The sequence below is a fragment of the Uranotaenia lowii genome, chromosome 3 (genome assembly GCF_029784155.1).
Source record: "Uranotaenia lowii strain MFRU-FL chromosome 3, ASM2978415v1, whole genome shotgun sequence".
NCBI classification, from domain to species: Eukaryota; Metazoa; Arthropoda; class Insecta; order Diptera; family Culicidae; genus Uranotaenia; species Uranotaenia lowii.
In genome coordinates, this window is record NC_073693.1 from 17,592,954 (window position 1) to 17,614,808 (window position 21,855).

The 21,855-nt window shown below is 34.3% G+C and overlaps 1 protein-coding gene across 1 annotated transcript in view; it reads right to left on the reverse strand.

Moving 5' to 3' along the window:
• The window catches only part of LOC129757607 (uncharacterized), a 53,119-nt gene extending 31,556 nt beyond the window's left edge, over window positions 1–21,563 (reverse strand). The window contains exons 1-2 of the mRNA XM_055754882.1: window positions 21,412–21,563; window positions 20,647–20,763 (exon numbers count right to left, since the gene is read on the reverse strand). Of these exons, the coding sequence (XP_055610857.1) occupies window positions 20,647–20,651 (5 nt within the window). The 5' untranslated portion in view covers window positions 20,652–20,763; window positions 21,412–21,563. The remainder of the gene's footprint in view (window positions 1–20,646; window positions 20,764–21,411) is intronic.
• Window positions 21,564–21,855: the final 292 nt, after the last annotated feature.

Below are 21,855 nucleotides of genomic sequence, written 5' to 3' on the forward strand. Positions count from 1 at the left end.
TGCTTTTGCGGGAAGGATGGCAACACTAACGAAATCAAAATCATATTTTTAAGAGACATTTCGGCAATACCCCATTTGATTATGATATCTCAGATATTATATAATTCTCAAAACACTTGAGAATTAAATTTTATTTGAATTTTTTTCTGTGAAATTTTAAAAAGAAGATGACGTTTTATTTTCGCAAGCTTAAGTACTCATAAAAAAGTTAGCTTGAGTCATCTCCGTTTCCAGTTAAAAAAAAAATTACAATGCACCAATTTTCCGGTTCCAAAGCAAATAAAAACCACATTTTTCCGAGGTCGCTTGAGCGAGCACTCAATCGATGTGAGCCGCATTGGTAGCTAAGTAAGGTGCTAATTGCGGCTTGGAATTCCCATGTTCATCAATGGTCTCTGAACCTAGTGCCGCTTTTTCTTCGCTCTTCATCTATGAAATTATTTAAGTCTACCATCGCGTATTAGCAAATGCATCAACCTGAGAGAGAAGCATTTTAAATATACCCATTATTCATAGAGCTTGCGACTAGGAAATAAGTATGTAGGTAATCTTGTCGGCCAATTTTTTTTTTGCTTTTTGCACCTTTGCAGCCTCCGTTGGCTGTTGGATCAACAGCTGGTGCGCGATTCAACCCACTCCGTAAATTGCGCAGACCACGGTTGCGAAACATAAATATGCTTCTGGTTTCGAGAATGAGGGAGGCTTCTTCCTTGATCTTCGACGTTGGAGGCTTTTTTTGGAACTGAATAAAATCTTCCAATTTTATTCATCACTTTTTCCAAAAAAATGTACATAAGAACACTTATTTACTGAACAAATCTATATTAACAATTGATTAAAATCGAAGTAAAGCATGTTAACGGTTTGATAATTACACTTTCAAATAAGAAACACCCATTCATTCATCACTTTAACTGTCAATCCCCCTCGGCGGACTTGAAACAAAACTTTTCCGCCTTGTTATGACACTTTATGGGCCACCAACCAAATGGAAAGCATAAAGAAAGCAAACGAGACGTCGTCAGTCGAAATAGAACAGAAGGTGAACGAAACGAGTGACTTATTCACTTGTTCGAGTGACTTTATTTTTCTGTCATTTCAATTTAACCGTGTAGTCGTTGTTGTGATTGTTGGCAGCCGGCAGCCTGTCATTTCACTCGGGCAAAGTAAAATACAACTCGTCATTTGGTCCGATGTGTTCCGGTAATGGTCCAAACCTAGCTCTGTTCCACGTGTCTGGTACGTCTAGCTGGTGAGCATGATGCATGAATATTTTAATAAATGGATTAGCCTAGCCTGCGCGGAACAGTAGCGGCAGCCAGGAAAATATAAAATCGGCCCGATATGACGGGCACCAACCGATTGCCGATTGGCGGAAACTTTAGCGAGAGTCCGCTACAAGAAATGTGAGATAATTATTACCTCAGATGATTTAGCGGTCCAACGGTGGTAATCTGTGAAACATATCCGTAATCCGGTAAGGTTTATTTGCCAATCAAGTTCACTGGATGCGTTGTGCCGGTTGCATAATGATTTGTGTAGTAATAAACGAGATAGTTAGCAGCTTCGAATCTTATTAAGAACTATTATCAAATATAAATTTTTGTAATGATCAGTTGTTAAACTTAGGAAGCCTTCAGATTTGGTTGGTGCCTTTTTAAGTCATTATTTTTCTAATCTCATTAGCAGACAATTTGGACAGAAGCCTTGTTGTTTGCTTTGCAACCTTCAAACTATTCATCTCATATATCATTGAAGATCACTGATCTTCTAATCTGAAGTGCATGAATCATCCTTTGATCATTACAGGTATTGTTCTTTAAAAAACGAACAAGGTTTCTTCAACAAAGCATCAGTTGTTTAGATGAAAAGACGACGATCAATATTCCAAAATTGATCATCCTTTGTAAAGACTAACAAACAAAAGATAACCTTTTCAATTTCAACAATCCATGCTTCACTGATGTTTCGTCATTGCGATTTATGACACCTAACTAAAATTGACTGATTCGATTTGGGGTCATTTTTGAATTGCTTAAACCCTGGGATCTAAAAAGCTTCGTTTTGGGTTGGAACTCATCCATGATTTTTTGTAGAATTTTTAAGTAACTTTTATATGAGTAAATTTGAACTTTTAGGTTTGTATGGGAAAATTGAATATTTTGTTTTTAAAAATCAACATCATTTTTGTTTCTTATGTGGAACTGAGTCTGCTTATGGCTTATGGCAACTTTGTCGAAGACCGTAGCTTCGTGTCTTACTAAGCAAAAAAGTTATCATGTGTTGATTAGGGGCATGTCTTTAATCCCCCAGCAGTGATGTCCATTGAATTAATAGTTTTCCAATGCCGATCAAACATACCCATGTTAAACAGCTAATAACATTTTTGCCTAATAAGCCTCAAAGTAACGGTCTTCGACAAAGTTGTTCAGTGGAAAATTTTCTTAAAGAGATTATAATTTGGCACAAAAACAATTAGCAGGTTCAGTTCCACAGTAGAAACAAAAATTATGTTGATTTTTCAGTACAAAATATTCAATTTTCTCATACAAACCTAAAAGTTTAAATTTACTCATGTAAACGTTACTTAAAAAATCTGCAAAAATCATCGATGATTTTTTAACCAAAACAGAGCTTCTTAGATCCCATGGTTTCAAAAATGACCTCAAATCAACTCAGTCTACTGCTATAAGCGATTGATACTGAACCGACGAGAGGTCGACTTTAGTATTTGATTCGATTTTCCGCTGATTTAACAACGACACGTATGAAACTGTGTTTATAGGTTATTCCGTTCAAAAGCTTGTGAACTTATCCAATCAATATTATTTAAGTATGTCTTCGAAAATTATGTCAATAAAAGTAGATACGTTTCGTTATATCAAATTTTTCTTGCAGATGGCGTCATTTCTACGATCTACATCTACATTTTTCTCGATTGTTGTTTGTGTTTTCATTCTTGTTTGGCGTAAGTTGCTTCTTTTTCTAGCAAAGATTTAAAGTCAACTTAAACGAGGCGTTGAAGCTTACTCGCTGTTTTTGGTTATTTGGATACACTAGTTTGGACTTAAGTGCCATGTATAATTAATGTAAATGCACTACTGTTCTACCACCCTATGGAAATTTGGGTCAAAATTAGAGACTTAAAACTTCTTTTCACTAACACAACACTAACAACCGTATGGAACTAGAAAAGACTGACGCAATTTTTCACCATAGTTATATTTTTTGCTTTTTTTTGGCAAAGTTAGACAAACTTCTTTTGTATATAAATGTTGTCTTTATGTCTACATTTTTAATTTTTAATAAATTTTAGTCATTTGCATCAAAAAGTATGACAGTTTAATGTAAGAAACAGAATATATAAAAAAAAGTAAATTAAGGTTATTATTTCCCAACTTCCTTAAAACCTAGCTCCCACCCCAATCTTGATCCAATCCATGATAAAAACAATACTGGCATAGATTTAGTTCATTTGGATAACTATCAACGACTTTCAAGTTTGTATGGAACTTTCTACACCCAAAATTCAGCCTCTGTGCCAATGGCGTGTAGTCAATTTCATAGCATCATTGGTACAAGAAGATAACGCGACCGGCACTGATTCGATTTGCGCCCACCGGCATTAACCTCCCAGCGCAACCGAATTGCGTATGTCTGAATGAAACAAAATAAAAACGTTTTCGCGTCCCTCCCCATCGCATCACAAGCCGAAGAAGGATGGAAATAAATACCGGCCAACACCAGGCAGCCAGCGAACCGAGCACTGTGCGTGTGAATGTAGCAAAAGCAACAACAAAAACATCCTTCTAATTCAATCAACCGGCAAACACGGCTAAGCTGTGCGTGTGTATGTAGCAAAAGCAACAACAAAAACATTCCTTCAATTTACCGGCAAACAACACCGGCCAAGCTGCCCGGCTTTAGCAGCTGTGTATATGTAGCGTGTGTATGTAATAGCAGGCAGTAAGCAAAGCACAGTTCTCATTCAATGGGTTTCCCGTTCCTTCACTCCCGTTCCCTTTCCCGTTTCCATCTTAAGACAAAGGAATGCATTGAAAGGAGGCCAAACGCCGGGAAGCCGCCGTTGTACGTTTTTTGTGATTGATCGGTAACAGAAAGCCTATGACAAATATACCTCGTCCTGCATGAAGCTCGAATAGTACACTGGTTAGAATGTCGGACTGGCAAGACAATACAATTGGTGATGTGAGTTCGATTCTCACTACATCGCTGTGGTTTTAATTTTTATTTTCTTGTTTCTGGGATGAATTATCCAATAGGAAGGAAATCCCATAAAATGTTTTTCTTGTTTCGCTTGAATGTAGTGGTCATCATTTTGGTTGGGAGCCGAGTCCTTATGCCAGTTACGGTTTTTCAAACATACCGTCTTCGGCACAGTGCACATTTCAGAGCTTTATCGGCACAGAGATTTGCTAAAAAGGCATTGGATTTTTGCAACCTCTTCTATGGGTGTATAAAAAGGGATACTTTAAAAAAAAAAAAAGAATCGTTTTTAATTGTGGAAACACTGTAAAAACATTTTGACGCACAGTAATAGGGATTTAGCTTTTACTGTTTCATATAAATCTTTTCATGTAAAATCAAAATGTAAAGAAAACACCCAAATCCGAATCCCAGGAACTTTTCAAACACTTTTCTCAATTGTTTGGTATCTTCTATGTGTTTTTTTAAAATTTATATAATTGGCAAACCTTTTTTAATTGAAAACGACAGTTGATCATAACTAAAGAACTCATAACATTTGTTAACTTGAACCATTATAAATTACATTTGTACGTGACAGACATCACATACTCAATTTTAATTTTAAATAATGTAATCAAGTTATTGTTCAATGATTACAAAATGATGATGACATATTTTCTCACATCTTAAGCTAGTTTTTCAATGTTTTCGAATCCCATAGAAATTTTAAAAATCCCCGAGCACACTTTCATACCAAAATTATAGCAAACCTTCTCCATGGAAAAATTTAGTTCGTTGAAATTATCATAATTGAATATGCTTGCTTTTAAATCAAATTTCAAAATTATTCAAAAGCGAACTATTGTTCATGGCATCTGATCTTCTAGATATTCTTGAGTCTCAACGTAACTTGAAGGTTGAAAGTTGATGGAGCAACCCTTAAGAAAAAAAAATGCAATAAATAAAACCTTTAATTAACAAAAATTGCCCCTTTTTGAAGCGGGAAATTTCTTTAAATACAGAAAAAATTGTACATAATTAAAAAGGGGCCAACAAAGGGGCTAACATTGATTGAATATGAGAGTCTTCGTTCATTTCAATGGGAAGCGTCTATACCATTTTCAACAGGGGGGGGAACGGGGGGGGGGGGGGGGGGGCGTCGGCAATTGCAGAAATGAGCTTGGCTGGCGGGTAAAAAAAAAACAAATTGCTCTGGAGTATTCGAAGAAAACAAATAATAACGCTAGGTCACATCGAGTATAGATTCATCTTGACAAATAATTTTGGTTACTTGCATATTTTTACAAATTTTGCTCCATTTGAAAAATAGTAGAAATATAACGCAATACGAAATCAATTATTCCTCCCAACTTATTTATGTACGTCAATCTTTATGGTCATTGGACATTAAATCAATTTTATGGTCTCGAAATATGACCGCCCATTTTCCAAAGTTTTCAAGTTCACCGTTGTAACCATGTAAAGTTTACTGGTCAACATTATTAGGATTCGTCGCGTCAAATCAAATGTCGAAGGAGTGCTGTTGGTTGAATGGAGAGTGAAACGAACCGACCTTTAAACCCCAAAATAAAGGAAACAACTCGGACGCAGCCAGCCAACATAAGTTGAGAGGAATGTTGGCAGAAAACAACAGATGGCAGCACCTGACATGATCCTTGAAGTCAGGGTTGTACACAGCGAATGCCTGGGAAAACCAGGGTGCTGAAGGGAAAGAGGACGAAAGGGATATAGAGGGTAGGAAAGGTCAATGGTCGGGTACGAGAACTACACACTCATTTGGCGGAACACCTGAAAGTTGTAAAATTGACCCGTTTTTACGAACCTGCATTATCTGTCAAATAACGGGTCAATTTGTCGGGTCAATATTACACATTATTTCGAAAAGCCCGGGTACGCATCAAGACGGGTAGTTTTGTGTGTTGTCAAATTTTTAACCGTTTTGTTGCAAGTCCGCTGGACTGTTTGGAGGAGAATTTTAGTAAGTATTTTAATCTTATCGTCAAAATAGTTTCGTTTCTAATACATATAATGTATGATTCTCTTCACAGACTTTGCGTGGGCACATGAGGAGGGTTCCGATTCCGAACCAGAATTGCTTCGTGATAAAACTATGCTAGTAAATGGTAAGCATTTTACTACGAATAAATTATTAAACAATTAACAATCAATTATTCGCTCTACAAATTGCCCTGTGACCACAAGCTGCGGAAATCATCATGCTCCGGAAAAAGCTGAAAGCGAGCGGTACAATGTTAAAAATGATTTGTGGTGAAAAAAAAAATGAAATGTTTAAAGTGTAGAAATAAATTATGTTTTGTTTGAAAATATGTCATTTCATTTGCATTTTGTATTCCTTGCATGCAACGTTACTTGTCGCTTGAAACTGCTCACATCTTCACAGAGCGCAAGCGTTTCAAATAATGTGTAAATTTGACCCGACGATATGACGTATAGCCTATGTACCCTATAAAGGGTACAAGGCCTGTACACCAAAAAGGAGTTAACCCAGTCTTATCCGATAACGGATCAAAACTACACTATAAGGGGTTGCGCCAGATGAGTGTGTAGGAAATTGTAAAAAACGGCCATTGGATGTTTGGTCGTCAAGCGAGTACTATACGTAGCCACAAAGTTACGGCGCAATTGAGCTAACATCCGTATTCTTTTATCCGGAGTACTAGTTCCGTAACCGGAGACCCGTGATAAGACGGTGAATCGCGCCTCAAATTACCGAGTGTGTGTGTAGAGAACTACCAGGACCCCGAGTTTTGTTCATGAACTTCCGGTGAGAATCCCTGAAGACGGAAGATCCATGTATGCCCGAATTTCCGTAATTTGCATCCCCTGAATATCCTGATTTGCCCAGTATACCGGAGTAGGCACTCCGCCGTACCGCAGCAGCCACGTGTCCACATCGTGTATCTAGCACAAACGAGGCCAGCAGACGCGAGGGCGCGAGTTCAACATACCGTACCAACAGCCCGAAGCGAGCTCCATAGATCCACACATCCACAGGGGACCGTACCGTACTACAAGCCACGCAACCGAACCCACCCACGCAGTGCAAGTACATCTACGCGGTGCGGTGAGCAAGTGGATACCCGGGGCCGCCAGAGGGCGGATTGTACTAAGAAGGAGGGACCCGAAAAGCAGTCGTGTGAGGTAGGAGACATTCGATATTTCGGGGGCAGTAATTATTAAGTCGACAAGTGCCAAGCCATTTCTGATCCTTTGGGGGGAATAAAGTAAGGCGAGCGTAGCTCGAAATTAAGTCAGCCAGCATTCCTTTGTAGTTTTTTCACTCGAAAAGCCGACCCTGAGGCAAGAATTGGGGGAGTCCTAAAAGTGCTGGGCAGTAGCTTTTTCATAGTTACACCGTTCTCTTTAGAAAAATTTGATAGACAATTTTTTTTTTAAACGAACACAAACGCATACAGGATCTCAATGAAACATGATGTTTCCTCGAAGAGATTTCTTTTTTCTTAACTCTAAGCGTTCATATTTCGAGGATATGATGGCTAACATCTTACAAATGCTAAAACCTCAACCCACCGAAAGTGTACTATATATGCCGTGACCGGGATTCGATCTCGTACCCCCTGGCTTCTTGAAGGCTATCCTCTACGGCACGGGCGGAGGCAAATTAGAAAAAAATTATAACGCAGAATGAAAATGTTTGAAAAATGTAACGTTCACAAGTTTTTGACATTTTAAAGAAATTTTTTTTTAAAGAACTTTTGTTATTTCATAAATAATATTTATTTTCAAAGTACGGATCACAACATCAACTCAATAGAACTCTTTTCAAATTTTCCAGTACCTCGATTTGACAAGTGTATTGGGAAAGCCTTCGATGAACAGAATAAATACAAATTTGATTGTTCTATAATCATTAAACCTTTTTTTAGGTAAAAATTGTGCTCAAAAAAGCCATTCTTCGGAGAGATTTATCAATACCAAACCGGTTCTAGTTGAATTCTACTACCCAACTGTAAATTTTGTCGAGCACGTTGCCTATTAAAATAAAATTTGGATTCGGTTTTATTTTCATAAACACACACTATTCTGATAAAGCTTAGCAAAAAACAACAAATTGAAAAAAATTGCCGAGCAAACTTTTTTAAAATTTTACATAATTTACAAAAGTTATTAAATTTTGATGTATGAACAAAGTTGTTGAAATAGAATTCAAGTTAGAAATGGTTGAAGTAGTCGAAAAAGTAGAATTTTAGTAGTGTTGATATAATTTGGTGATTTTTTTTTTTACGATTTTTTAAATGATTTGTATACGATTCGCCTATCTCTCTGAAGCCAATATTAAAACAAGAGTCCGCTTGAATGCTCTTCATACCAATGATATGTTCACACCAAAACCCAATCGGAAAACATTGAAAAATGTGTGATGAAATTTACAGACTATGTGTCAAATATCGTAATATTTGGATAATTTAAAAATTGTAATCGTAATTGGGTTTTTCTATTAAGTGACGGTTACTTTGTTGTAAAATTATTTGAAGCCTTCAGAGCCAAAGGGGTTTAAGTGTGAAAATGATTGATTTTGAGTGAATAATGCCAAGCGATTTTGCATTGAATCAACTTATATTTTATGATTTTTTCCAGATTTTTTAAATTAGATTACTTTATCGTGGCAGATGTTAGAACATGGCCAAATACAACAATTAAGACGCGTGTTTTCTCGAAATTCGTGTTTATACACTTTTACCCCTTTGACTTATATCAGTTCAAAGAGATTTTCAGATCTTTGTTTCGAAAATAGTTATTGTAGATTCAGACATATTTATCCAAATGATATATGCAGACCAAGAAAAACGTTTGATCCCTAGAACAAGATTTTTCCAAAAAAGCTTAACGGGGCACAAAAAGTTGGTCGCGAGCCATGCTTTATCAAAACAATATATCTATCGTCTAATTTTGTGAAAACTTATTTGTCAATTCAATGATTCATCTCATTATGCTAGAACGCTTAAGTTTATCAATTTTTACCAATAATCCTTCAAGGATTGTTAAAATATTGACAATTTTTTTAAATATTGTATGGGAGCCCCCCTTTTTTGAACTCAGAGGGGTTTGATATTTTTTTTAGAAACCATTTCCGGTCTTAAAAACGGTTTCCCCGGCAATTTCCCCGGCCACCCGTCTCAAAAAGGCCTCCCGAGGAGAAGAAATTAAAAGTTTTGCGGTAAGCAGCTATGAAAGTGCAAAACTATTTGTTAACTCAGCGTATGTAATACACATTTTATGTAAACAAAATTTCTTCACGGCTCGATGGTGTAAAATATATTTTCAATACAATTTTCCTCAATGCCTCCATAACTTGCTGAAGTAACATAAACTAATTTTCATAAGTTCTACAATATTAAGTGGAAAAACATACATTGGAGATAACAGTTTAATTCACATTAAAGAGTGCGCTAAATAAGTGACATAAAGGCACTGAGAGTCAAAGGGCTATACGCGCAAGTAAGGAGCTCGGTCTGAAGATTTTGATAATCTGATAACCAATTGATTGAATATTACAATGCTCATTATTTTCCTAAAGTTTAAGCCGTTTCTATTTAACAAATGTCAAAACATGCTCTTTTCTCAAATTATCTATTCATTATCTAAAGTTAGTTTTGATTTTTGTTCTATATTCTAATGTTGATATCAAGAAATAAAAAATCTTCGTTGTCCTTTTTTTCTATTGTATTAATTCATAAATTTAATCATTCCTTCAAACGTAATTGAGATTCTGCTCTGAATTTAGTTAAAAAAACTGATTTCAATTGATGAAGTATAATGATAGATTTTCAATCTTAATCATAATTTTTTTTTGTTTTCAGAATGTTAACTTTAAATGCAGCAGCCACTTGCTGTTTGAAATTTTTATTCTGCACAATATTTTTAGACTTGAACTCTTAATTGTATTTTTGTGGTTCACAAGCATATTTCTTATATCAAATATATATCTTTAATTAAAATGAAAAACATAGGAGCTCCCCAAAAAAATAGCCTCGAACCCCCGCCTCCACGGTTTTATCCGGCCCTAATCGGAGCCCTTTATTTTGAATATTTTTTAGTCTCCATTTTTAATATTTTTAGTCCATTTTGAATATTTTTAGTATGGTCAATATATTATATATGTACATATGTGAAATACAAATTTTAAAGCTGTTTTTTGTAGCAGTTTTATGTGAATTTTTCATACGACGTAATGAAAGCTCACGCGAGATCTATAGATTTTTCTATCACGCTCTCTGCGAGCCAAATGTGCCTTCATTTTGCTAGACATAAGGTGGTTCCCAGCAAAAATGAGAAGACAATTTTCCACACATAGCTAGCAAAGTGATGCCTTATTTTGCTCAAACCGAGACCATAACAACATGTATCTAATTTCCGAGAACTTGGAGAGCACAAAAATCTCAATATAAGACATCCATGAAAGCAAAATTGGACTTCAAGATGCTCTCAAAATGTTCAGAAAAACGATTTATTGTATGAGAATTTCTACTCTCTTCTCGGTGAGTTCTCTATAAAGAGGCAATATTTTCAGTTCATCATGTGTCAATATTACGGAAGAGTCAATTCAAGAATGAATCTCAATCTCGAAGTTTCATAACTTTTAATTTTGAGGATAATGAAAAATGTTAAGTTGTTCATTATTTTCAAAAATACTCAAAAATATTTCAAAATTTAATTAGGATGCATCCTGTTTGGGTGTTTATCAATTAAAATTAAAATGTTAATATTTAATCAAGATTCTTGAATCTCGTTTTGTTTTTTTTTTTATAATTATAAATCTATATATTACACCAGCCATTTTAAGAGGGTTAAAATTTTATTTTCTATGATAAATTAGTCAACATGCATGGCAAGTCATTGATACTCTTGAAAGGATTATTTTTTATTCAAAGCCATATGTTCATACGAAATGGAAATAAAATAGGAAAGAAAGTGAGTGGAAATCCTAAACATAAAACACCACCGTCAATTAACACGTTTGTTTTACAGCAATCCATCTTTGGGGAAGATGAAGATCTCTAGAAAGACACGGTTCGCGACTCAAAAGATTAATTAAATAGTTAAAACCGCTCCAAGGTGGAGGAGATCGTCCGGTGACAATCTTTTCCTAAAAGTGTAAAAGCATTGGATCCGATGTCGGTGTTTTTGCTCGCTCGTTCATGAGAAGCGAATGCATCGATCAAGAAATAGAAAAACGCCGTTTGATTGATAAAATCGAAGGCGCGAAAATTTTCCTTTCCAATACCATTCGTAGGTACATGGGTGATGGGCAAAGTGTTAATGAGCATCGGAACCTCACTGGCTTGGTGGGGGTCTTAGATTCGATCTTCTTAAATATCTGATGATGATCGTGAACTTCGGCTGGCGGCGGCGTACTTTCCTATCTTCCTGTGGAGATCTTGAGGATGCTCCAAAGACGTTACTAGGGCTCGAAGTGTAACCCTGATTTATGGCAACATCCATCGGTCTAGATTCATTGGGTTTCCAAATACCGGTGCCAGTTTCATAGATTTTGGATAATGCAACTACAGCAATCAGAGCTGATGGCATTTGGCTTGTTAAGGAATCAACAAATGGCCCCTAAAATTGATGACTACGCAATATCGTTTAGATTTGATATTCGTTGAAAACAGCAGGGCTACTGATATTGAAACGTCAAACCTTTTGATGCTGATCAAATTTTAATTTTAACAACACAGATCAATTCATCGTTCATTCATAAGGAAAACAAGCCTATTCATTCATAAAAAAAACTGTTATCTAATCCAAACAAATAAAGCAGTCATTCAAACTGGTCAATGCCTGTGATTTGTTGCACATCAATCAAAACTGGAATCATTAAAAGCATTGCCCAATGCTCTTAAAACTAGAAGAAAAAAACATCACACACGACACTCATAAATGCTGTCTTGCAATGCTGAAATATCGGGGACCCATTGGGTGGCTGGTGCATAAAAAAAGTCTAAAACAACGATCAGGTCTCCCAATCAATGCACTCCACTTCAGTGAGGTCGGTGTGAAAATCTTTTGCAGGGATCCTAAATCAGAGACCCCAAGAGAGAGAATGGCGAGCAAAAATATCATCCCCCTATCCTTCGTCGTTCGGTTTATGGGTCACACCAAGTTGTGCGCAAATCGTTTGCGAGAATGAGGACCACTTTTTGTTGCTTCTGGTGCACGGTGAATACAATAAATCAATCCTCAAACTTTGAAAGGGCTTAACTGTCTTGGGAAAATAGGTTACAATCCTTCCTAGTAAAAGGAAAAAATAAAAATTGTTCACTTTTAACACATAAATCCTTTTGAAAAATTATGCTTGAAGTCTCCAGGAATTGGGGTAGCTGCTGGTTTGTTTTTCTTCCATTGGTTGGTAGCTCAAGATATTGAACGGATCAAGATGACGACGACGTGGTTCCACGATAGCTTAAAGTGCGCCGGCACATCGGAATCGATGCCATTATGTAACATAATTTTTAAACTACATTTCAGCACAGGTTCTCTCGTTAGCGTGTATTTGGTTTTTGTTTCAGGATTTTTAAGGTATGAGCGTTTGTTTGAATAAGCGCAAAAATTTCTCAGATTTACTTTACAGAACTTCCTCTTTCAAAATTGTCCCCAAAAACAACTGCAACATAATACATACTGAAATTTTAGATTTTCAAGAAATTGGTCCCATAAAAAAGAGAAAAAATGGATGGAAAATCGATCTTTCAAAACTAATAAACTAATGAACCTTCATAAAACCTAAATCCAAAACTATATTAAGAACGGAGGAGAACAATAAAGTTTCAGTGATTTTAAACAGGAGTGTCAAATTGACACTCCTAGAACTTTGACGATTGTATTCCATTTACCCGAAAGCTTCAACGATTTTTCCACAGAATGAAAAAAACCCGAAATCGAACCCCAGAATGAACCAGATCCCAAAACAAAATTCCCCCTAATGCACCATTTACCAGAAATTTGTTTTCACAGAATGGATTATTTCTCAAGATTTTTTTCCCCAAAATGGAAGAAATCCCAGATTCCCCGGCAGACCTAGACCAATATATTAGGGCTTAGGTTGGCAACCTGCGGCTCAGGATCTTTGGATATAGCTCTTTGGATAATATTATATATGTTTTTAAATAAAATATTTCAAAAATAATTGAATCTTTTTACATGACACATGGAATTTCGTACGTCAAGATGAAAATTTTAAAATTGCATCCGCTGTAGAAACAAGCGGAAAAGATCAAATGGCAAAATATGATTTTTTTCGAGATCAAGATTAATTTTATTACTAAACGTTAATGAAAAGAATAGTTTTCGGACAACAAAAACTAAAATCAAATAATTTATTTCGAACATGTGTATATTTTCGAATCAATCAAACGCGAAAGTTGAGCTGTAGCTAACAGGAAAATTAAAATTTACCGTTTACCGAAAAATTTATTCTTAGAGAGCTTCTGTTTTGATATTAATCAACGTAACCCTTCTTGAAAATTCTATATTTAAAGCACTTGCAACAACTTTTTTGTCCTCTATTATAAATGTTCAGTTGAAATTTCCAAAATCGTATTTGAATCAATCATCTATTTCGAAAAATATTTAAAACTTTTACGCGTAGCAACATAAAAAAATGGAAAAATCAGCTCTATATAATCTTATTATTTTAATTTGAGAACGATAATTTAATGTATCTGAATAAAGATTACTCATAAGCATTTCCAGATTGCCAGGATTCGGACCGGGCTCGCCCGGATTTTCAAAGAAAAAATATCCGGTCCGGTACGGTTGCCCGGAGGAAGAAGGCACAGATATCTCCTGGATTATTCACAGTTTTTACGAAATTACAAACTTTCAACTTGTTTTAGCGGGAAGAATTCGCACGCATTTTTTGGAACTGTGAGATTTAATTTGAACGCAGCAGATGTGCCTTGGTAAAAATTATTATTCGTGTGTTTATTTTTCAGCTTTTCTAATGCCTTTTTATGGAAAACATCTAGATTTTGATTAGATTTTCTGGAAAACTACTTGATTTTGAATTTAAAATTCAGAAACCCAATGCCCAGATCTGCACGGTCTTAATACGTACAGAAAAAAATGTGGAAGCCTTGTTTGATAAATAACGGATTAAAAAGTGAATAAATACATTACTTTCAACTACAAAATTCCAAAAACAAGAATTGAAAATTTCAAATTAAAATTTGACAGCTTTTCAAACTCGATTCAATATTAAGAATAAATGAAAATTTCAATTCTGAAAATCTGTTTGAAAACTTTTTCTCGGTTTAAATATTTGTAATCTTAACCTCTAACAACGAAGTTTCAGTAACGGACATATTTTTTTTTTCATTTTTGATAAGGCTGGAACAAATATCAATTTCTTCACCCCCTCCCCCCCCTTTCGAAATTTCCCAAATCCCGAAGGGGGGAATAAATAAAATGTGAAGTATTTTAAGTAAATTTCAAACAAAAATTCAAATATACGAAAGATTACAAGACCAAGAACCAAATTTTGGAAGATGGAAGTTAATTCACATTTTGTTTTCTTGATTTTATTTATTTTTCGATAAAAAATACTTGATTTATAGGTTTTATGCAATAATATAGTATGCAATTTGGTTGCATACAAGTTTTCGTGCATTTTATTCCAATTTATTTGTTTTTCGCATTATTTTTTATTGCCCCCCCCTAGCGATGTTCCAACTCCGATGTTCCAACTCCGAGTGACAAAAGAAGGATTTAAAATTTGTTCCGACCTAAAGGGTTAGGTAATTACCGTTGATTTATTGCTATTAATTTTTGTTTCGAAACTTTAAAAGTGACCTTGAACTTATCTTGAATGTATTGTTTTTTTTATTATTTGTCACGAATTAAGAATGAAGACTACAAAGTCACATTAGTACAGATTTATACTGATCTAACTACAATTATTTTCTTCCAATAACTCAAGCTTAAGTAAGCATTGATGAATAATCTACAATGTAATGTTTTTCACTCTCAATTCGCGTGGACGCACAATACTGAAGAATCACATGTGGCATAAAGGAGATTTTTGAATTTTACAGATGCATTTAATTCTGAAGACGCGTTTTCTTGATGTCATGAATTTTGAAAATTCTATATTTGGAACGACATATGTAATCAGTTATCAGGTGCATGATTTTGAAGAATTAAAATTTTGGATTCATTTATTTCAGTTGAATTTAACCATATACCTACTTCTGAATTTTGGAAAGGATTAACTAAATCTGGAGAAATGCCTTGGAAAAGCTTGATAATTTCAGGAAAATTTATTCCCCTTTACTTTGGTATTTTAAAAGTTTTTATTTGCCGAATAAATTATAAAAATTCTGCTTATTTTAATAAGTTCAACACTTTCAATTAAACATCATGCAAAGTATTCATTTCTGCTTGATATGGATTTTGAATTTTCTTGACCCGATATCTGCCAACGCATAAAAATTGTTAAAAAGTCACACCATGTTAGAAAGATTGAAGATCCAGAAGAGAATCCATGTACTAAATGCCAGAGTTGCCAGATTTACCGATTTTATCCGGGTTTGACCGAATATTTAATATAATATTTGGGAAAAGTCCGGTCTAGCCTGGTTGCCCGAATTTTATTGAGAAAGCCCGGATTTTGCCCGGATTTATTTTCATTCTCATTCTCAAATGAAATTAAAAAAACAAATTGTTCTGTAAAGTTTTTTTTTGAGTCCAAAACGTTTAGAGCAAAATTCATAAAAATAATCATTAAGGGTTTTTTGAAAGTCTATAATAGGATTCTGCTGATAAAATTGGAGGAATTTTTTTTTTCAATATTTCGGGGTTTTGACCAAATTTTCCAGGATATGCCTGGATTTTTTGTCAACAATTCTGAAATCAAATGCTGGAATATCATCAGGTTTAAAAATAGCCCAGATTTCCATCACATGTCATCAATTTGTTACTCATGGAACCAATTTTCATATTTATAATCTTGAAATCTCGGGCTTGTTATTTAGCTCAGTTGCCAAGTCAGTGGTCTCCTGAGAAAAGTTGTCAAAAATGAATCTGTATTTTTGACAAATAGAATCCAAAATTCTGTGATTTGAACTTATATTTCTGTGACGCTATTTTTATGAAGTTCTTTTGGGAATCATGTGAAACATCAACAAATTAATACAATTTTCATAGAAAAAACTTATCATGAACTTGTTTTTTTTTTACTAGAGTCAGAAACAAAATGTCGAAAGTGACAGAAAAACTTATAATGTTGAAATATGTACAAAATTTAAAAAAAATCTGTGAATTCGGTTAAAATTTTAAAAATTCTGTGATTCTGTGACGAAATTTTGCTCAAAACTATGTGACAATACAGATTTTCTTGCGATTTCAGCAACCTTGCTCCTGAGCCGATGTCCGTAAGTTCGAGCCCAAGAGTAAACATCGAACACAGTTGTACCAGATAATTTTCTTCACCAACTGTCCGCCAACTGCAACGTTGCTATAAAGTCACGAATGCCATAAAGATTGTAAAACGACTATAATCGAAGCAAAAACATTTTTTTAGTATTTTTTATAAATAAATTTAGCGATTTTTTGCCAAACTAATAAAAAAAATTTGAAAAAAATTCAACAAATTCGTTTTTTGTTTTTCAAGTCTAAATTTGTGTGTTCATCTTGGAAGCCTAGAAATCAATTTTTTTAATAAGAATATCTTATTTCCTTGCTTTTGTCCTTTCCAGTAACAAATATTTCAGAGCTTGAAATGAGAAACTCTGCGCTTAAAAATTTATAAACTTTTCACTTATTTTCATTATCTTATAATATTTTTTAAATTTCTCATGTTTTATTTTTATTTATCTATAAAAATTTCGAAAAATGATTCGTTGTAGCAACTTTAAAGCTTCATTATAATTCTCAATGTTGACTAGTTTATATTTGCTTTGTGTTTTCAATATTTACAACGAAACTCGGAATCTTACATTTTTATTAGATTCGTATTTGGTTATACAAGAAATCGGCCATTTCCCAACCTTTTGTTTTTCAGAGATGATGAGCATGTTGTATTTAAAAAAAAAAACATTTATATAGCTATTATTGCGAATTTATTCAAACATGAACTTGTTTAGCCTTTGATAAACGGAAAAATTTGAATATAAAAAACATTTTTATTTCTAACTTTGATCACTGGTACTCTTGAAACAACATTAAATACTTTCTGCTTTTTATAAAATTGAATTCAATCATCATCTTTGTGTTTTTAATAAATTCACTCGAGTTCAAAATGGATATATTCTTCCTTATAGAAAATTCGCATCGTGATAAAATTTCATTTTTTGAATCTGGTGTTAAATTTTCTGTATTTTATTTTTGTGCACTGATTCTTATGTCCAAAGCTTTAAATTCTGATATTATTAGAAATTTTAATACGCATTTGTACATACTTTACGTACATATTTTAGTTCAGAATAACGATCATCATTTTGAATAATTTATTAAACACAATCGCAAATATCATTGATTTGAAACTTTCATGCTCATTTATTTTCTATCGTTCCAGTAAAATGTATTATGTTTTTCGAGTTTGTGTGAGGTCACGAGTAAAAAATAGTTTTAGAAATCGATTTCCTTTTTTATCGAGCATTTAGCAATTTAGCAAGAAATAATAACAATGCCAAAATGTTATTTTTTCTTGCAAAATTTGGATTCCGAGAGCCAATCCACTCCTGCCACCCCCTGGCCCTTCACACGGGCCTGATTCTGAGTAAATACTTTCGGGTAAATGGAGGCTGGCAAAATAAATTCTGTCTTTCTGTGATTTTTCCTAGATACTCTGTGACGGTTTCTGTGATAAAAATTTCATTAAAAAGTCATGCGAAATTGGAATTTTTTTTTTCATTTTACTTGAGAAAAATTAATAAAAAAAATTAAATCTTATCATGACTTTCCAAAACAAAATAAGAAATCCAAAATTAATGTTGACATAAAGGATAAGAATTTCAGAAATACGTTCAACAATCTAAAAAAAATTTTAAATCTGTGAATATTTTCAAAATTCTGTAATCTGTGTCACAGATTCTGTGATGAAAATTTACTCAAAATTCTGTGAAATCTAAGGATCTCAATCATATTTTTGGTCAAAACTTGCTTGTTACAAAGATTTTATGAAAATCGGTGAAAATAATTTTTCGTTTTGTTGTATTTTCCATTGTTTTTAAATGTGACATCCACGTTTTGAAATTACAAATGATTCTCAATTGTGTACCAATTTTGATTTTGATATATGCAATTATTATCCAATTAATCCTAGATCTAGAGTTTTAAAATATAAATTTTAAAATAACGGCCTCATCATTTTTAAATTTTTTTTTATTTAAATATAGCTATAAAAAACATTGTAAGTTTGATTTTATACATTTTTAATTGTATTTTTTAATCTATATTATTCAAAGCAACCTCTGTAGGTTTGTTTGTTTGTCCTCTATAGCGTCCATACAACCCAAAAACTGGTTAAGGGATATTGACGATATTATTAATCGGACTGAGATAGAAAACTTGCACATGATGTTTTAAGGGACGGGCAATTTTGTGTCAGGGGTCGGCAAAAGGGGTCGTCCATTTAAACTGTTGAGTGTTTTTACAGTTTATTGACGTTATAATGCATTGGATGAGAATGAGAATTTGAACGCGGGGATTTTCAAGGATGAGCAATTATTTCAAGTATCAAATTTGGGGTCAGGGTCGTCCATATAAAAAAAATACTGTTTTAACGATATTGATGAAAATTTGAGCACGACAATTTTCAGGGACGGGCGATTGATTTAAGGTATATATTTTTTTTACGGGGCGAAGGGGGTAAACACAGTAAAGTCCATATGACCTGTTTACTGTTTAAGCCATATTGACATTATTGTACATTAGATTGAGATGATAATTTGAAGGGACGGTTAATTGATTCAAAGAGTCATGTTTTGGGTCAGGGTCGGTAAAAAGGATCATCCATATTAATTGTTTACGTTACGTTATTATGCACCAAGCTACTCATGACATATTGAAAGTTGAAAGCGAAACGGAGTTCGGATAGAATCAGCTAGTTACTTATAATTTCTGACAGCTTCTGAATTTTATAAAATTTCACTTAAAAATCAATACATTCCGAGCTAACCAATCTCTTTTTTTAGAGAAAGGAGCCTGGACAAAAATGTACTAAACTTGTTTCCTCGTGTACTGTACACGAAGTTGAGATGGAAAAATTCCTATGGGGCCAATAAATCTACCGTGGGACTTCCACGATGCACAGTGGTTCAAAACAAAAACAAAGTTTGAAAAAAATAATAAACATCTTTTTGTCAAAGATTATAACTGGAAAGTTGAAAAAAATAAAAAATCGAATTTTTTTTACCAAAGTTTGCTATTTTTTCTATAATTACCAAAACGGGTTTTAGCCTTATACTGGAAAATTGAATATTTTTCAATTATTTATGAATATTTTATTTAAAATTTAGTAGGTATGGGCTCCAAAATTCATCAACTTGCAGCTGATTTCAAGATATGTTCTTGATTAGGTTTTCACCTATCCAACGGTATAAAATTTACCACGCCGATCGGCAGCGCAAGCTATATTTTTACTCCGGCAAAACAAAAAAAAATTTCATCATCAAATTTTGGGTTCTAAATTAAGCGAATCTTTATAAGTTCATGATATTGAGGACGTTTTCAATCTCCAAACTATGAAAATAGATTATAATATATCTCTTCGGTATAGACATTTATACATTTTTAAAGATTTTTTAGTTGTTTTAGGTTGAGAATGAAAAATTTTAGTTTTAATTCTTGTGTTTAAGTTGTCGCTCATGTTTGTTCCATGTAAGGTGTATAGAAGGTCCTAGAAAATATCAAATTACATCATAACGTACCTTGAATATTGGAGATTCTATTTCAACATAAAAAAATTGGTTGTCCCTGACTTGAAAGATGGTTTTTTCCAGTTTTTGGGGGATTTGAACCACTGTGCGATCATTGGAAGAAAAAGTTATGAAATAAAGAAGTTGTTTTCAGTATAAAATCATAAAAATTAGTCAGAATGATGAATTTAAATCTTTCGAACCGTAATTCCGTAACCGCATTCAAAAATTGAATGCATTAAGCATTTTACATAAAACATCGTTGCGTAATTTCAAGTTGTTCATTGAACCTCATTAAAGTGCCCAAAATTAAAATCGACTGGTTTTAAAATAATCCCGAACTAAACGGGAGATTATTTCCGGTTAACAGGTCTATTAGCTCAAACGGGCTTAGTCCAAAAACAATAGTGTTTACATAAAGCGGCAATAAAACTGAACAACCAAAAACTAAAAATAGAAAGAAATTTGACATCTTTCTTTACTCTGGCTACAGCTGGTTTCCTCTCAATTTACTTACCGCATTTTAAAACTGTGTTGACTTAATTTGGAAAGGTGTCCAAATCCGGCGTCGCGACTCGAATGCAAAAATCGATCTTTCGATGCTTTCCGGTTCGTTAACGCTGGCTACACAAAACTAAGAAAGAAAAAAAAAAAACAATCGACACCCAATACATCCCATTCACCAAAAGTAAGAAAAAAATAAGAAAAGTAGAAGAGGGGGGAAACCTATCAATACTTGTTTAAAACAAAACAAAACAAAACATTGCTGGTCATAAAATTCACTTTCTTCCCGGGAGTTTTTTTTTACTCTTGTACTGTTGTTTGACTTTCAATCGAATTAAGCTATGCTCTGGCGCTTATATTTTGTTTCTTCTAATCCGATCACGATCCGATTTGGAGTTAATTTTTCCTATTGAATCACTTGTTAAGCTCCGGTTAAGGTATTTTTTTTCGTTATTTTTCAAATCTCCGATTATAAAACGGTAGCAGGTATGGCGTGGGTTTAATGTTTCCCTTTGATGAATGCAAAACACTTGTTCGAGAGGTTTTTTTTCGGTTTCTATCTTTCCACGATTTACTTGTTCAAAAGCGATTCCGGAGTTCGTTGGACTGCTGCAGCTCATTGAGAAGCGTTAGAGCAGTTTATTGCCCTCCCCCACCTGATCGGAGCTGTGCGAGTTTTTCTATCGGAACAGATCACTTGCACTTTCAATGCACCGGATTCGATTTTTTTTTTTTCCCCTAAAGCCTCAAAATTTGAATCACTAAAAAATTTTCTCACATCGGATGGTTTGGTGAACTAGTAGCTAACAACGAAGCTCTTGTCTGTGTCTTGTGACTATGAACGGCGACGGCTTGAAACCGACTGACGGATTGGGTCTGAACCAGCGCAACTTGGAACCTTCTGAAGCCCACAGCTCAGTAATAGCAATAGCACAGACAGAGGCCTTCCCATGCCGATCGCGCGCTAAAAAAACCCTCTCTTTTCTTCAATTGGATTTTGGTGGAAACCTACCGAGCAATAACAATCAATGGGCGAACACATGAGTTCAGGGGGAAAAACAACAAATCTCAAATTGTCTGCTTACTTTTTTTTTTTATTCCGATTTATGTCTATTCATTCAATCACGGAGCTGCCACACTTTGGGGGGATCGCGTCATGACGGGTACGAAAGTAAGTTACCAACCTTCCCCCTCGGGTAATGGTGATGCTGATCCGACTACC